Consider the following 18,667-nt stretch of genomic DNA (forward strand, 5'->3'; position numbering starts at 1 on the left):
GGATGAACCTGCTGACCTTGAACCTCTGGAGATTTATTTCTCTCTATCTTCATTGGCTAAAATGAGATAAGGTAAAGTCAGGACATCAGAGCTGCAGTCTTTACTTGTGCAGCTCCTTCTAGGGGTTCAGCGAAGAAGTGTTGGATCTTTGAACTTTTGCACCCTGAAGTGTGAAATAAGGTTGGTGATTTAATCTGAATCTGTTCGAAATTCCTGTGCAGTGAGTAGCAATAGAAGGAACATCAGAGGTACATTTTTAGACCCTAACTTAGGTCATATATTAAATGAAAAAATACTACAATCAAAATCAAACCAAACTTTACTCAGTATTGCTGCCTCATGTAATAGCCAGTCTGATGTAATGATGCCTCATTACTGAGTATGGGCGGGAGTAGAAAGTAAGACCATTACTTTTCTTAATTTGTTGAATAAACATGTAGATAATTTTCTGCTTGTAAAATTATTTCAAAAAAAGGTAAGAATATCCGAGGTCCATCCACAGACTCCAACTTAGACACTACAAGATTATGAAAACTGGCAAAAAAACCCCCACTACTGAAGCCTGAAAGTGAACAGATAAATAGTGAATAAAAGATCTAAATTGAATTGCAAGATATTAAAAAAATAATTTACCTTGGGGAAAAAATACTAAAACAAAGTATAATAGCAGTAAAATATTACAGTATCTATATATTGAATTTAAAATTAAAAGTAACTATTAAATCATCTAATCTGACTTCAATTTGTTTCCCTTCTATGAAACCTTATAGCTTATGTCTGACTCCAGTGTGTCTCCTAGGTATGTATGTATTACTGACTAGTTTGCAGAAGAGGAATCATAAGCAAGGGAACTTTTAGTTTCTTATAAAAACCATTTCACTGTTAAAAAATGTTCCTAATTCATCATTTTTAATTTGTCTGGCTTCAACTGTTAGCTTTCTATTCTTATTATACTTTTTTAAGCCAGATTACAGAACCTTAATTCCTATTATTTTTGATGTGTGAATCCATTTACAACAATTGAAGCACCTTTCAATATGCGTTTTAATGAACTAACATTATGTAGCTCTTTAGGTATTTTACTGCAAACCATGTTCTTCAGTGTTGTCATTTCATTGTTTTTCTATGACTTCTTCAGTTTTTCAAATATTAAATTGGTATCAAATATATATATATATATATATATGTAATACTAATCATAATTTGTGTAAATACAGAGAGGAACATTAATTCATTATTGCTTTTGTGTGTACAGTCTGGGGAAGCAGTTTTTTTCTTGCCATGATATTATAGGGACCGTTGTGAGAAGATGCCTTATTCCATCTGCTCATCTCAAACTTTTATGTGGCACTTACATTCTATAACACAGTATTTCCATCCTCTTATCCCTTTTAATCCACAGGCTGTAGGCCGCAAGATTTGCTTTCAGTGAACCTGCCATTATAACTTTGCATTTGGCTGTATTAAAGCACATTTTGGGTTGTTTGATCAAGCTAACCAAGTAATTACGATAACTTGTCATAATGCTTTATTTTTATTTATGTTTCTATCCTTATTAATTTTACATGTTTCTCCCTCATGGATTCTGGTAGATCATGGTGATCATTTCACTGGCAAGTATTTTTTTGACATGTCAGTTAATCAGTTTTCAGTCCATTTAGCTGGTGCTTTATTGATATTATATAGTGCCAACTTTTTAATGAGTCATGTGTTACTGAATGAATTGCTTTAAAAAGTCCATGCTAGGTGATTTTATTTGACAAATCTGTAATCTTATAAAAATCACGTTACTATAATGAGAATTATTTTCTCTAGATCCATTCTGGCTGTCATTTATTCCATTAATGTTCTATACTCTTTACCAATTAGACTTTTTATTGTCTTGCTCTTTCTTTTGTCTTGCTTGATGTCAGGCTAAGCAGTTGAGCTTCTTGTTCTTTAAAAATTAATGGCACATTAGCGTTCTTCAGGAATTTCCCTGCTATTTCAAGATTTATTAAAAATTAATAGCAGAGGTGCCTTCAGTTATTTGGGCTTGTTGATTTGAATATAATTATCCCTAGCAGATGCTGTCTGATATTCTCCTTAGTTACTAATTCTTGATTAGTAGAATCTGTGTTTGCCAAGCTAAAATGTAAAATATGGAATGTTGCCAAAGCTTAAGCTTTGTGTTTATGTTTTTTGTGAAGCCATGAGTCCTTAAGCATGCCCTGTCATATCTTTTAATGTGATAAAAGTAATGAACAGATATAAGAAACAATCTGTTACCAGAAAGAGTTGAAAGCTTTATAGTTATAATTACAGATATAATTATCAGGAACATTAAATATGGATGAAGTTTTCACACTTTCAGTTAAAAAGATAATGTTGATTTTGTTGTTGGTTTGAAAACAGGAAACTGGCTCTGAAAGTTTGGTACATGAGACTTTAGATTTAAATTTGACCAAAAGTAAAACATAACATTTAAAAATGACCCTCAGGAATGCTAAGATTATAAAATATCAGAGGAAGAATTGTGCCTAAAGAAATCTGTAGTCCTTAAACCAGAAAGGTACTCTCTGAAATTTCTTTCACCAGTGATTTTGGATAACAGTTACTGGATTCTCTAGAGCCTGTAATGACTCCAGCAGCAGCATGGTTCTAAGTTGCCATCTCTTTCTCCACAAATTAGAAGGTGTATCAGTAGAAGTCAATTGCAGTATGGTGCCATTTCACTGAAGCTAACAATTACATATGTCTGACTACAGTGACAGGAAAGTTCGCTCACACTGTGTGCATGTTGAAAAAATTATGCCAAATCATAATGATTAACTACTACTGCAAATTTTAGAAATATCATTATCAGTGTTTTATTCATTAGTATTGTCCTTGCTAAACTCAGGTCATAATGGGGTAATAATTATGAAAATGGTAAATAGAAATCTTCATTATAGACACAAAGATGTTACAATTATTATAGCACAATATTATTATTTTTATTCTAACAATTTGTGCAGGGGCAGCTGTTATTATTGTTAGGCCTGTAAAAAGAGCACTAGTGTAAGGAAGAAGTCTAGGAGCCATCTGTTAACAGCAGTTGTATGTGCAGAGTTTCCCACTTAGAGAAGGAAAAGGACTTGATTGGATGAGCACACTAAGAATTAAGATATGGCTCTGGGAATAAGAGACACATTTAAAAGGATGTGTAAATCCTTTTAAATGTTTAAGCAAAGGAAAATTGCTTAGATTGTTTTTATGTGTAAATTTGTCTTTACACAACAAATAAACAAATAAACTTTAACCTTTCTCCATTTTACTTTTTGCAAGAAATCAGGTAAGAAGCAAGCAATTTTTCATCTTGGCTTCCTATGTTTCAAGTTCCAGAGTTTCTAAAAACAAATGTAACCTGCGCTACTAGATAAAAATTCTGATATTTTTTGCTACCCAATGGTATCATCAGATGTATAGTAATTGCCATTAACTATCTGAGCTTTTAAAAGGATAAATTCTAATTAGAAAAGTAATTTAAAACTTCCCTTCTGCACAATGTTTCTGTATAATATTGTCATAAGAATCTTAATCACAGATTTTCTCATTTTTATTGGTATAAAATTACAGCCATTAGTTATAGTTATGCCATAAGTATTCTTTTTTTCTTTTTAATTCTATAAATTATCTTCTTTAAGGAAAGTCTTTTGATTGGAGAAGAAGGTTATGTGCTCTGTAACTGTCTGAAGGTACAGGGGAAAACAAACTAAGGCTGATGATTTGGATGATCATAGGAAGTGTCATTTTTTTTAATTTGAAGGGTTTTTAACTTGATGCACTTACCCATGTGCAGACATATCCAAGACAATCAAGTTAGGATGCAGGGCTCTGAGAGACCAGCAACCTCCTAGATCAGCATCTAAATGTTAAGAGGGCTACCATGAGGCATCCCAAAGGCACCAGTAATCAGTATGAGAAAAATAAAATTGAGTTACAAGTCTTGGCTATTTGCATGGACTCAGTCCTGAGAGGGAGCTTTAAATTGATAATGTGAAGTGCTGGTGACTAAACAACTTATTGTGGATTTGGTGTGAAAAATCTGTTCTTTAGTATGATTCAATAAATTAGAAATAAATTTGTAAAAAACAAGTTTTTATTTGCTATCCTAGCGATTTGCATTTGCTATATCTGATTTTTGACCTGAGAGGTTCCACTACCATTAATATACATCTATATATATATTTTGCTTTTATATTTTGTTGTTACAAAAAAAGGCTCCGAAACATTGTTAAAATCAGAATGCTCATGACACAGCTGACTTTACTTTCCCACTATGAACTCAGTTTGTAAATTATATTTATTTCATAAAATACTGATATAAGATATAATTTAAAGCTTTAAAAAATAAGTTCATGGACTATAATAGCTGTGTCATACTGTGCAGGGAAGTTGTTTCATGGTAATAGATCGCCCTGATTTTCAGAATAAAGACAAATTAATTACATATCATTGACCAATATATGTACGAGAGCAGTGTATTAATATTCATCAGATAACTTGTCTAAAGTCAATGTAGAAAGACAGTATTACTTCATCAGAAAGCATTTATTGAGAGATCCTAGCCCAACATCCATTTAATTTGAGCCTCAGGAACTACTTCTGTGTACTATGGAGTTGTCTGGATTTATTTAAAGTTTATTGCTGGAGTCTCACTAGCTTGGTTCTTTTCCCTTGTTCTGGCAATATGGCAAAGCAGAAGCATCTCTTCTGAAACATATAGGAATGGATTTTTCTTTTTTCAGAATTGCACTTTCAGAGTTAGATGTCTAGCATAAGAAAAAAATATAATTCTTGATATCTAAAAGAAAAATCTTTTATCAGTCATCTGATCTAAGCTTATTTCTGTATTAATACTTTCTATACATCAGTGTCCATTTTGTGTTTAGGTTCTATCACTTTCTGAATTTGTTGCTTGACGTTAAATCACAGTTATTGAGAGTAACCTTTAAAGTCTTCAGAACTGCATAATCTTTCTCTGTTCTCAAAGGTTTTTGTTATCCTTCATCATATGCTTAGTGTAATTTTGATGAAGCTGGGTTCATAGGGTCCCCCAGGTCACTAATGAAAATGGATAGCACAGAACATGCTGCCAATTCCTCTGAGCCCCAGTTAATGTATTTCTCCCTCTTTGGAAGCTGCATGGTTGCTACTTCTTTGCTTCATGATCTACCAGCCATTTTTTATGTCTGCTATGGTATTTTTAGCATGCAGTAATTCTCCAGTCAGAAGCTGGGAAGTGCCTGGTTTTGTACAGGGACAGACATGGGGTTCCTTTTAACAAATACACAAAATTCTTCAGCTCCAGTTAAGTAATTTTTACTTATTAACTTCTTTTCCTAATCAAGTATTTGAAATTATTTTTTATTACCTTATCAATAATTGTACTTAGGTTTTGGTTTGGTTGTTTGTTGTTTTTTTTTACATTTTCTAGATCTGAAAACTACACAAGGAGCTTTCTAAGTTAGAATGGCTTTTTGGTGGTATCTTAGAGAATGAATAGAATACCAGAATAAAAAATATCCCCTTTTTTTTTTTGTCCATCCCTATTTTCAGCAGAGAAAGTCAGGCTAGCAGAAAACAGGAAGCTAGAAGCTATCACAGTAATTTATCTCTTAGAGTGTGAAAACTCCTCTTTGAAGAACAGCCCTAATAAATCGAACGTGCTTAAAGAGGGATTGTTCTCACATGAGCACATGGTGGTTGAAAGACCAGTTTTGTAGCAGATGCCATGGAAAACAGGCACTGTACTCCCAAGAGACATCAATTCAGGTCCTTCCTGTGTTGTACATATGTATGTAATCATAACATTCTTCAGGCACTTCAAAACATGTCAGAGTAACAGTCCTATGCCTTTTGCAACAATCTTGTTATTGAAGAATGCCTATCAAGTGGAGTCAATTATCTCCTTCTGCATCCTTGGCATTCCTGTGGAGAACTAATTTCTCAGCTCGCCTGTTGGGTTGATGCTGCACTCCACAGACTGAATACTCTGCATAGAAATATTACTGGTCTATTGAGATGAATTATTTCTTGTTCATAAATTTATCCAGGCACCCTGTTCAGAAAGACATTTACGCACATTGCCTAATTGAACTTTTTAGATGCTTAAAACTAGTTATGTGCTGAATCAGTATCTCAGTATTTAATTGATATTGAGTATGACCTATGAAGGAATAAAATTTAAATCATCTTATATTGAAAACATCTGGTGATATTCTAGCTACTTCTAGGTATCTAATATTCTCTAGTCTATGTGTACTAGTCTATGTTTATTTACTGTCTTGAGGCAGAACACAAATTGCCAAGTGACAGTGATCCAAACAGGCCTGTATCTGTACAGGTACTATAAGCAGAGATTTTTCAATTTTAGCCTGAATCATACTCCATGCATGGAGACAGCTTTTTATTTTCCTTCAAAAGGAGGTTAAATTTAAAAAAAAAAAAATAAATCTAAGTTTAAATGAAGCACTTAAATGAATGCTTTGCATTGCAGTGATTTAGAGCCAGCAATGTTTTTAATAATATGCCCGCAAACTGCTGGCCTCTTGGGATTTGAGGGATTTTCTAATGTGAGCTGTAATGTGTAATTCATTAGCTACCAGTAACTGGGGTTCTGAATCTGCCTGAGCCAATGAATTAATTTTGATTTCTAAAAATATATGTAAAATATTGTTTTATGTTAATCCTATATATAATGATGGCTTTTGGATGGCAGTATCATAAATAAACATAAAGCATGCAACTGGGTATAAATTAACATCTTCTAGTTTAAAGGAATTAGTGTGAGCAGATTAATTTTGAAATACATGAGTGACACGCACTGAGCATGTTTTACAAAGGTGGAACAAATACACATATGCTTGTGTATCTGTCTTTTTAGTTATACATATTGCTAAATTTTAGGGTGTTCTTTAAAACTCCATCTGGAACTGTACATGTCTGTTTGCATCCATGCAGATATATATGTCTCTCTGGTATCATAAAGAAATGACTACAGGATAGATGCCACAATTGTTATTTATCTGCATTTATAATTGCCTAGGAAAAATTTTGTAGCATGTTTTGGTTTCACACTGACAGATTTCAAATAATGTAATGCTATTCCATGCAGTGCATAAAAGCAATAAAAAAAAAAGTTATTAAGAGTAATTAAAGTAATAAAAGCTTCTGTTCACCCAGTTTAGTTGTCAAAATGCATCTGTGAGTCATTAAAGGAAAAGGACTTTCAGAAGAACAATAAGATACTAATTATATTAAAGGGCAGGCTGAAAATTTTCACCTTTTCTGTGGACAAGCAAGATAATTTAAAATGATGTATTTTAAGACACTGGATGATTCCTCAGGATAACAGAGTGAATACTACAACATTTTTTTCATAACTTTCAGCAATTCATTTTGGGTTTTTTTTATCAAAAGCCTGTGCTATAACCACGAAGTCAAAATCAACCCAAACATGAATGTCATTTACTGGTTTTTTGGGGTTTTTTTGGGTTTTTTTGGGTTTTTTGTTTTTTATTTTTTCTTAGACCAGAACTCACCATGATTAGTTTTTCACATCTGATTTGAAATTGCCCTAGGATTGAACCAAACATCAGGATTTTCATATGCTGAATCAGAGAATACAAGTAGGGAGAAAACCAGTTGTTGCTTAGCTGTGTGCTCCTTCAGCAGAGTTGGAGCCTTATTTGGACCTTTCTTCTCTTTGATTTTCCCAGCAGCCCCATAGCACAAGTAATGAATCCCCACTTCTGTGCTGTGTTGCTTTGCAGACCCTGGCAGGGACCTGCTCATTGGAGGGGGTGGTTTGCTAAGGTTACCTCTTAACTAAACTACTTCTGGAAAAATGGGGTGATCAGTCTGTGGCAAAGGACTGTGTATTGTGATTATTAACTGGGCACTGTAAGTGATTAGGGGGAATCAATTGCCTGAGCTTCCCCTTTCCAAAGTTTGGCCATACTTAGATAACCCGTATTTACGTGTCCATGCCACAGGCGTGTATTTAATAGAACAGAGAGCAACAAATTTGTCCTCTCTCTTCTTTTAGCTTCTTTGGCCTTTAGCTCTGGGCCTACCTAAATTCCTGTTGTGGTCCAGTGTGACAAAGCCTCCAGCAGCTCAACCACATCTGCCAGAGGAACTGGGAAAACAAGTGATGCTCAGCCTCTGACAGCAGTACAAAATGGCCAATGCTGTGACATTGTGTTGGGGCATTGGCCCTTGTCTCATGATCTTTGTATTTTAAAATGCTACTGTCACTTACATAAATCAGCTTGAACTTATTCAAACCAGTTCAAATTTTTTAACCTCTTCTACCAAATCATTGGACTGACCTAAAAGGAAGTCAGATCTGTTTCAGTCACACCAGTGCCTAGATACTAATTGCACTACAAATATAGTGGTTTGACTTCTTTCCTGTGACCCTTCATCTGTGGTGGAGACCTGTCCTGACCAAGTTACAAAAAGCTGGTTACAAACACTCTGGTGACTGACAAGTCATCCACAATGATCCTTTTAAGGAGTGTCAAAGCAAGCACAGGTAATGCCTTTGTAAGTCATGGGATTGACTGCAGTTGAACACACTCTCCGGATCTGCAAAGGAGCCTGAAACATTGTCTTCAAATTGCATTAAAGACCAGTTGGAGCAGCTGAATGTTAACTCTTCCATTTCTTGGAGAATCTCCATTTTTATGGGGTCTCTAGGCATTAGTATGAAATTTCTGATGGTAGTATTTGTACTGTAATTACATAAGGGTGAAGTTTTATGAGTGTGTTAGCTTGCCCTTTACAGTAAGTTCTTAATTAATTAAATAGTGTATACCAAATAACATTAGATAGTAAAAATAAAAGCTGATGAACTTTTCACTTTAGTCATCTCACTTTTCAAATACTTAGTTTTATGAGTTTATGTAACAAGTTAATTTTGTATTTTTCACAGAAATGTAACCTGGAATAATTTAGCTATCCCAGACACCCACTGTTCCAGAGAGCTAGAAGAAGGTTACCAGTGCCCGCCTGGATTTAAATGCATGGACCTTGAAGATCTGGGACTAAGCAGGCAAGAGCTGGGCTACAGTGGCTTTAATGAGATAGGTCTGTCCTACTGGTAAAATCCATTTCAGTATCCATTTAAAAATGTTTTTGAAATTAATGGAACAGATAGTTCATGTCTGTGCTGAAAAGACAAGTGCAATCAGTATTCTACTCAAGTAGAGCACATGCCAGAAAGACAAGCTGTGCTATTTGCTTTGCAGTTATGATAAATTTTTACATAGCCTGGGATCCCAGGATTTAAATACCTTTAAAATAATGTCTTTATAAGGAGTTAATTGTTGATTATCACCAGTATGCAAATGTGATGACTAATTTTTGTTTTATTTTTGATTCATTTTTGAGTATAAAATCCTGTTTGTCTAATTTTAGTAGTAATTCCCATTAAAAAAAATAATCTTTTTTTTTTTTTCATCCAGAAATACTTTGATAATCATCTTGTTACTAAAGAGAAGATGGGATTAAAAATGATATCATGTATCTGTAGCAGTCTTGGTCCAAACTATGTAAGTCAGAAAATCAGCCAGAAAAATGATTGAGAGTCAGGCAAAGTTTGCAATACAGGTGCAATTTGTGTTCTGTGCAAAATACAGCAGTTACCAGGAGAATATGTTCTCTGACAGCTGCAATGTGTTGTGCCATCCCCATGAGGAAATGAGTGTAGAACACAAAAGCAGGAAAGGTGGCAAGAGCATGGGCAGCTATGTAAAGATCCACATCCAAATTTAAAATATGCAGTTACTCTGTGAGAACATTGTGGTTATTTCACATTTATTGAGCAGACAAAGGTCTGCTGTAAATTTTCATTCCAGGACAGGTAGGGAAGTACCTTCAATGATAGCACATACCCATAGGCTGAATTCTTTCTGATGCATTGCTTTGATAGGATTTTCTTTGGTTTTTTTTTTTTTTGTTTTGTTTTTGGGAGTTTTTTTTTTTCATTTTTCTGGCTTGAGCTCCAGACTGTTATCCTGGCCTCAGCTGAATTTGAAGGTAATGAAAAGGTTTAATGACTAAATGACTGAAATCCCAAAAGTTTTTTGAGTATTGAAAGCCTTTGTGGCTGAAATTGCTTCATTTAGTTCCTGAATATTCAGGTTTCTGGATATACACAATGAGCCAGAGAGTTACAAGGAGGTCTCAGAGTCCTACTACAAGTACTCTGTGATACCAAATAATGAATGAACAAAACCTGCCATTTCTTTTTTCTTGTGAGAAAGGGAGAAAAACCTGATTACAGCCAAGCATCATTCTGTTCCCTCTGGAAGCCAGATGCATACTGTTTGTTCAGTACTGTTAGAACGATAACACCATAGATAGTAACAATTTTCTATAATTCTTTTCTTCCATAGATCTCAAAGGATAATTCAGTCTGATCTGTCAGTCAACCTTCAAATTTACTGTCATGTCTGGATGAACATGGGCTGACTTCACACTAGAACCTAAAACCATCCACATTCACATTCTGTAGTTCCAGGTAGTTTAGGAGGAGAGGATGAGATAGGGGTATTGCCAGGATAACTAGGCCTCAGATTGAAATCACCCTTCTTATCTTCTAAAGAGAAAAAAAAATTGTGGCCTTGAAGGGTACTGTTTTAGCTGCCTACCTGATCACCAGGGAATAGTTGCAATGTCTTAGACAAGCTTCAATGTATAGTAGAGTTGAACGAGACCCAAAGTGCTTAATAAAGGAGGAAGGCTTGTTTTTAATGATGGGGGCAGGTTGGCAAAGACAGATGAAATAGTTTGTCCATAGATGCCTTCAAAACAGGTTAAAAAACAAGACTGAAACTCTGGTCTCCTGAATCACAGGTATTATTGATAAGTATTTTTGAGTATTGCATTTTAAAGGTCAGAAATTGCTAATAGACCTAGGAGAATTGTAATTGATAAATTGTTTTTGTCTAGAAGTAGGTAAGCAGGATATAACACCTCTCAAAACAGTATCCAGAAGTTAAATTGAGTATCAATTGAAGGCTGATAACTAAACTTTAAAATACTTGGTAAGACACAGAAACTGTCCCAAAAAATGTTAAATAAGCTTCCTCAAATTAGGATTGTTAAAAACAGGATTATAACCAGAAGTTCATCAATATTTATAAATATCCACTTTGTGATGCACCTTTGTGTGTAGTTAACAAGTAAGTAATGAAATAAATATTTTCTGTATACTTATACTATTTTTTTGTACATTCATTGGTATTTCATTTGCAGATATGATGCAACCTGTCCTGTTGGATACTCAAATCTATCATTACAAAAATCACAAGAGCATAGCAGTTTGGCAGTTACTATATAATTAGTAACTCTTAATTTGTAGCATATAAGTACAACTTTTGAATATTTGAATTTGATAATTTCTGTTAATTTTTCTTCTCTTGAAAGAAAAAAGGAGGGATTTTTACAATTTTATTACTGGGTGAAGACCAAATTGTCATAATCAGGTAAAAGTTTACAGAGTTTTTAATATTGTGAATATGCCAATTAGATAGCTTCATATTTGGAAAATACCTTGATTTTGGCCATGCCCTGGTCCCATTTTTATAGGTGGCTTTGACTTCAAAGGACGAAGATTGGAAAGATGATAGTGTCACTTTTGACGCTTATTTAAATAAATAAAATATATTTATTTCCCAAATTTTCTATTTTTAGTTTTGAGGTGTTCTATTTATCTGTTTCATGTATGTTTCCATGCAGGTATATATGTATTGTTTAAGGAAGAACACAGTTATAGACTACTGATTAATGTGGCTTGAAGATATCTTGTCAAGATAGTTTAGACCATCTCCTTCTGATGAGAAGCAGACTCCATAATCTTTCCAGGCAACTGATTGTGTTGCTTCATTGTCTGTGCTCTTAGGAAGATTTTCCTAAATTTTAACCTGAATCTTTCTTCTTTATGGAATTTAAGATCATAATTTCTCACCTTATTCACTACTGGCATAGATAAAACCTTAAAAAAAGCTTTATCTGCATCTTCCATTATGCCTTCCATATGGTTCTAAACATCTCAGTCTTTTGCTAGAATATTTATATTTTATCCCTTAAATTGTTCTTACTTTCTTTCTCTAGACCTTCTGAGGTGGCTGATCCACCACTTAGTTGAAGTGCAATACTGCCAGAATACCCCAAAAGAGCCATTATTTTATGTGGTTTTGAGCTCTGTTAAAATTTCTACATCCCAGTGAGATGTTTTCCATTTTCAGAATAGCATGTTGTGGGTGATTCATGTTTTTCTAATTTATTACAGCCCTTGTGTCCAACTGAAAGAGCTGCCATCACTGTTTCCAATCCTTTATTTGTTTATTTATATTTTTATTTTTAAATGTAAACCCTTACATTGGTCTCTGTTGAGTAGCATACCTACTTTTGTTTTTCCAGACTATATCTTCAATTTGCAAGATCTTGAGGAGTTTTAATTCCTCCTCCTGATTACTTCTGCTACCTTTTAGTTTACTTTTATCTGAAATTACATGAGTATAATTTATTTTCTATATATTGATCAAAAGTAAAAAAAATAAATAGAACCAGGTCAAGATTAGACTCTGGAACTTTGACTTCTTTTCTGACAGTGTTTCATTAATAGCTGCTCATAAGGACACCTAACAGTTTTGCACCCATCACAAAGCAGTATCACCTAACCACATTCCTCTGTGTTGTCATGGTGAGACAATGTTAAAAGCCTGTAAAAGCCTTTTAATATATGTAGATCATCAAGTGTTTCCTTTACAAAACTTGCCTCCATTCCACATTGGTACAGCAATGATACAGGAAGATTTGTGCTATAGGTTCTCAAGTGCCTGCACCCTTTAATGTATATTAATAACATGATACTTACACAGGATGCTTGTGAAGATCATTTTTTCAACATGGGCCACATCAGCATATATCTACAGCTAATGCCTCTGTCCTTTAACGTACATATTTCTAGATTGCATATAGAATGAAAAAAACACCAATTAGTATTGCAACTTTGCAAGTGTAATCTCTACGAGTGAAGTTAATAAAATCTAGGGAAGGTCTGTCTGGCAGCACCTCTGCAAAAGTTATAAGCAAAAGTTTCACTCGTAACTGTTGTAGTCAGCAACTGCAGGATCATGTCCAGGGAAGCTACAGTTACTGAGAACCAGCATGGGACAGAAAAGAGACGGGCCTCTGTTCATGAAATCATTTACTCAGCATGGAAATAAACTCATTCAGAGACAAAGAGTTCTGAACAAAGGCAGGGTGATGGGTTTTGAAGGACAGAACCCTTGAGGGTCTCCACCTTTGAGGGTGGAGTTCAGGGTCAGGGACCACTAGAAACACTCCAAGGGAGAACCCCCCCCCCCCCAGGGACTCAAACCCAATCAGATCTCCTGGGCCGCCCTTCGCAAGGGGTTTGGGGTGGGACAACTTCATCCAGGGCTCACACTGTCCATCCCCCAAAGCAGGAGGTCAAAATTCACTAGCTTGGCTTACAGCCATGCCTCTCACTTTAACAATGCTTATCTGAAATTATATCTTTATCTCCCTGAGGCACCTCACAACACATAACTGTTCGTGAAACTGAAGAATTAATGAAATGTGAACCAATTAGCTAAGCTCCCAGTACCTCAAATCCTTTTGTTTGTGGAGTTCTGAAATGGGAGAACCATTTCAGACTGGTGAGCTGACTTCAACTGTTTAAGGTTCCACCTGATGGGAGGCTGGAGGAAGTTCCTCCTTCCCTATAGTAAATTCCTCATGAACTCGGTAGAGTTCAAGAACCCAAGTGCTCTTTCCAACAATTAGACACAGAACTTGACTTCTTAAGTAGGTGTTCTTACACAATGTGAGCCCTAATGTAAAATTGAATCTTTTATTCTTCAGGATGCCTGAAAGATTTTTTGAATGCTGTGGGACTGGGTGGAAGTAAGAGAAAGGATAAGAATGAAAGGCTTGTCTGGCTGTGCGGATGTGGGTAGTAAAATTCCTTACTATTGTCTATACCTGTATGATACTGTCAAGCTCTTCAGTTTCTCAGATTTTAGCTGGTTTTGTTTTGGGCTTCTATAAAAAGGTTGATGTTTTCTTCATCTTAGAACAGCCTTCAGCCTTGTCTCCCACTGAGAGTATCAGGTACATTCACAGCTAGCCTGTTTCTTCTTTCTGATTTTATTCTCTTCTTGTATTTTTCCTAGCTGTGTTTAATTGTGTAGGGTGTAGCTGAGAGCATGACAGTATTATGAAGTGTATAAAAAAAAGTTAAGCTAAATATTCAGAAAAATTAATTTTTTTTGTAAACAGACAGTACTAATTGTAAAAATTATTTGTCATATTGTTGTATTTGTTGAAGTATTTGCATCTGATATACCTAAAAAGCATAAATATATATGTTGAATTAAATAAGAGCATACAAGTCTTGGGAATTGGAGGGCTATGACAAGTACTTCTACCTTCCATCTCACTGTTTATCTGAGTGTGCATCTACCTTTGGTCAATATTTAGCATGGCAGTAACTGCTATCAGGGACACACTAAGGATCTGGCAGAGCTGACTATGTTGGTGCTGTTGGACAGGGTGCTTTCTAGATGCAAATATGCCAGAATCCCCCCTGTTGCTGCATCCTGTACAGATTTCCTCCTTACCTGCACTTTCCACACAGTACTGAATCCTTTGCATTCAAGTTTTTGTTACATCAGCTAGTAATCATTCCACATGCCTCATGGGTGCAATCATCTGCAATCATCTACAGATATACACTTGCAGCACATCACTGATTTTACTCTTCACATAATTCGGGAGAAGGTTTTTATCATGATTTACAGTGCTACATATTGCTTCAAATAGTCTCAAAAGGAAAAGGAAGTAGTGAATAAAGATACCTAAAGGTTTAAAAATATTCTACAAAGTAGGCAAGAGAGGTTTTAGGTCATGAGAGATCATTCTGAAAGGAGAAGGAGGTCTAATTCTATCCTTATCATCAACCCATTTGCCAATTGCTAGGGCCAGTACCTTATTAAATGAGACTAATTACTTCTTGTACCTGCAAAGAGTGTTTGACAAAGACTACCATATTAATGGCCATTTTACATATAGGATATATACAGATATTCTGTCTCAAAGAGAACAAAATTTCAAAAGTAAGGAGCGCTTCAAGGCCCATATACAAAGACTACATCTGTGTTAAACCTTACTCGCCTTACAGTAGAAGTGAACACTGTTCATTGGCACAGTGAGCCAGCAAAATCATCTGATTTATAGCCTGTAAAACAGCAACAGAGCTGAGAGGTCTCAGATATTTCCTGCTTTTATTAAAAGGGCTTCTTCCAAATAATGTGGGACCCAGAAGTTACTCTTGAGAGCCTTTTTAAAATAGATAACTATATGAAAAAAGTTTATATGTCACTGTGAAAAATGTTTGCCACGGCTAGATTAAAAGTGAACCTAATTTAATGTTTGTGAAAGGAAACTTCACAGTGGGGCCAAATTTCCTCATTTTGCTTATAGGCATTGTTCTAATAAAATACTCATGCAATGATCAAAATAACTCCTTTGTTTATGCATAAATTGAAATTTTGTCTACCAAACATGGGAAGGGCTTTGGTTCTCTTACTAGTTCTCTTGTGATGGGGAAAATACTTATGTGTGTACAACACTTTGGATTTGCAAAGGCATTGCTCTTAGACTGGAAGACTGGGTAGCATTAGGTCCATTGTTCAGAAAGAAGGAATTAGGATTAAGTTAGTATGCTGTGAATCTGGATCTGCCACAATCCATTAAGTACATTTTCCATGAGAGATTTTAATGTTTCCAAGAAATTTGGTACCTATGTCTTGGATTAGAGTTCAGAATGGCCACAGAGTTTGTTGAGTGGTGTGATGTTATAAACACTTAACTAAAATCTGGAGAAGGAGGAAGGATGCTCACACCAGTCTAAAATAAAAACTGAAAGTGAGTCTAAATCAGATGCCAAATTATGTACTCCTAGAAACTGCAAGCATTCAGAGCTACAAGTCCATTTGTTTATGTGAACATCTATATCATTAATTTGATACAAATTCTGAAAACTAAAGTAGAAGTGACCCATGTTTTTATATATTAGTGCAGTTGTCAAAGAAAGAGATCTCCATTCTGAAAGGGTGCCCTACTAACCCCGATGCATGGGCTGAGCAGATCATGGTTCCTTCCTGCAGGCACCTTTGGAAAGCAAGCAACTGGAGGCTGGTTTTAAAGGGAGTTCTGTAAAGACTTGGTCCTCATCATTCTGTGAAATTATTTCCAATTTTTCTCCATGGACCACCTCACCCCAAGACAGATAAAACCACCTTTAACATTTAGGAGGCTGAATGTTAACAAGGCATACCAAGATGAAAGAGAATGCTTGAACATCTGACTTGACACTCCAGCTGCCACTGGATGAAAAAGTGCCCCTCACTGGTGGCAGAAGCTAACCTTTTAGTTACTCTGTCATTACCCACCCACCTGACCCAAGCAGCTTGGCTCTTGGTGGCAGTATTAGCAGCCACTTGGTCTTTCCAGGTCCTTGGCCATAGGCAAGAGGGGCAGGAGGATTATGATTGATTAGCTGTCCTATGCAATTCACTGCTTTACACACAGCTCTGAGACATCAACATCCATGAAAAGCAGTTAATTATGGGTTGATGAACAGAATAAAATTTACATTAGCAGGTTATTTGCTCAAAGTAGGAGATACAGCTGATAGTGAAAAGGATTGTGAGGGCTTTTAATCAGCCTCCCAATGTGCATCATTCCTCCCTCTGATGCCCTTTCAGACAGTCATGTCTCCTGAGTGAAGCTGGTGTCACTTTGCACAGACAAAGAGGGCCAGAAATGCAGATCAGCATCACCACCACAGCCCGAATCCCTGGGCTCTGAGTCATTTGGTATCTGGGATAATAGAAAGCAGTGGGGGAATATAGTTGTTTAGTCAGAGCCTCCATTTAATAGTACTCATTAAAGGCTGAAAGGTTGAGCTCTTATGAAATAAGCATTGGTTTAATAATGATTTCATCAAAACTTTCAGTCAGACTCTTCTAATCTATGCATGATATGTATGCTTGATACATGTATTGAGTCTTCATGCTCTGTTTATCCTAGCAAGTATATCATAGGATTAAATATTTTGATAAAAGGGTCTAATTTATTCCACTAACACAACTCTGATTCAGGGACTTCCTTGTAGGTCTAGTAAGAAGCTCTTCATCCATGACTTCAACATGTGGAGATATCATGTGGTAACATGACAAGCGATAGTAATGTTAATGTGTGAAGGTGTCAGAATGTAATTAGGGAAGCCATTCAGACTGTTCTAGTAACAAAACACGTATTTTTTAAATGTGAGCCAAAATTACTTAAAGCGTGCCCCATTAGTCCACTGAGTGAGAAACCTCTAGAAACCGTTATTTAAAAAATGGCAGTAGATTTTTTTTTCCACTGGAATTCCTTCCTAAGCCTTGCAGACAGAGAGCAGTAGAGCCCTGACACCAGATGAGGCACTGTTGTGGATAGGTCTCCACTAAGGGAATTTCACTTACTTGTTTTACTGCCAATTAACGTAGTATAACATAGTATAACATAATATAACACTCGCTCGGGTATTAAGAACTAAGGAAGGCCAACAGTTAAGAGACACTTAGGGAAAATGCCTTCCCTCCTTTGCCTGTCTCATCTTCAGTCGTCTCCTCCCAATGTCCTAGTCCCCACCCTTCTGCTCTTGCAGCATCTGATGTGGGGAGTGATGCAGGAATCAGGAGTAGATCCATAATACTTATATATACATATACTTAAATAAGTGAGTCAACTAACAAATCCCTGTTTGGGCTTAAAGTACTATACTGTTTTCACTGGTTTCAGCTTCTTACAGACCTGGTTACAAGGCCATGTTTAGTTTCTCATCAGAAAAACTTGTAATAATAAAAGGCTGTGTGAGTTTATTTTTTTTTTCTTCCCTTTGGGAATTTGTTTTATTTGGCAGAAAAAGTAGTCATGAAATTTAGTGGTTGGAAGTTGAACGTAGACAGATATATTTAGAAAAAGATGAACATTCAAGGAAGATCCTGCTTGACCAACTTGATCTCTTCGTATGACAAGATGACACAACATAAAAGGGCAGGGGGGTGTTGACTTTAGTCCTGGTTTGATATTTTCCTGTTCCCCAAACATTTAATAGTTCTAAACCTGTTCTTCCTCTCTGCAGTGAAAAAATGCAGGTCTACAATATGTCCAGATTTCACAGAATTCGAAAAAAAATGTATTTTTGGACATAATTTTCCTTTTTCCTGATGCTCACCTTTGACTCCACTCACTATTTAGCCATTCTTCCCTCTGAGGTTCCAAATGCCAGTTTGTGTAGAAGCTTAGCTTCAGAAAGTAATAATGACCATCTTTCTATATGGTTTTTACCCACAAACATCCTTTTCTATTATGCTCTTCTGTACAATGTATAATTTTTGCCATCAGGTGAGTCAGAAAGCATTGGAAGCTCTGTCTTACATTATGCTTGATTGTGTTTTTGTTAGCATTAAATTTTGTATAGGTTACAGGATAATGTCTTTGAGGTCAAATTTTCCTCTCACTGAAATTTTCTTGATATATCAAATAGAAACAT

General features: G+C 35.6%; 1 protein-coding gene across 1 annotated transcript in view; it reads left to right on the forward strand.

Moving 5' to 3' along the window:
* The window catches only part of NALCN (sodium leak channel, non-selective), a 233,685-nt gene that overhangs the window by 42,936 nt on the left and 172,082 nt on the right, over positions 1–18,667 (forward strand). Inside the window, exon 7 of the mRNA XM_058846993.1 lies at positions 8,963–9,117. Within this exon, the coding sequence (XP_058702976.1) occupies positions 8,963–9,117 (155 nt within the window). The remainder of the gene's footprint in view (positions 1–8,962; positions 9,118–18,667) is intronic.

This window comes from Poecile atricapillus, chromosome 1, assembly GCF_030490865.1.
Source record: "Poecile atricapillus isolate bPoeAtr1 chromosome 1, bPoeAtr1.hap1, whole genome shotgun sequence".
Classification (NCBI taxonomy): domain Eukaryota; kingdom Metazoa; phylum Chordata; class Aves; order Passeriformes; family Paridae; genus Poecile; species Poecile atricapillus.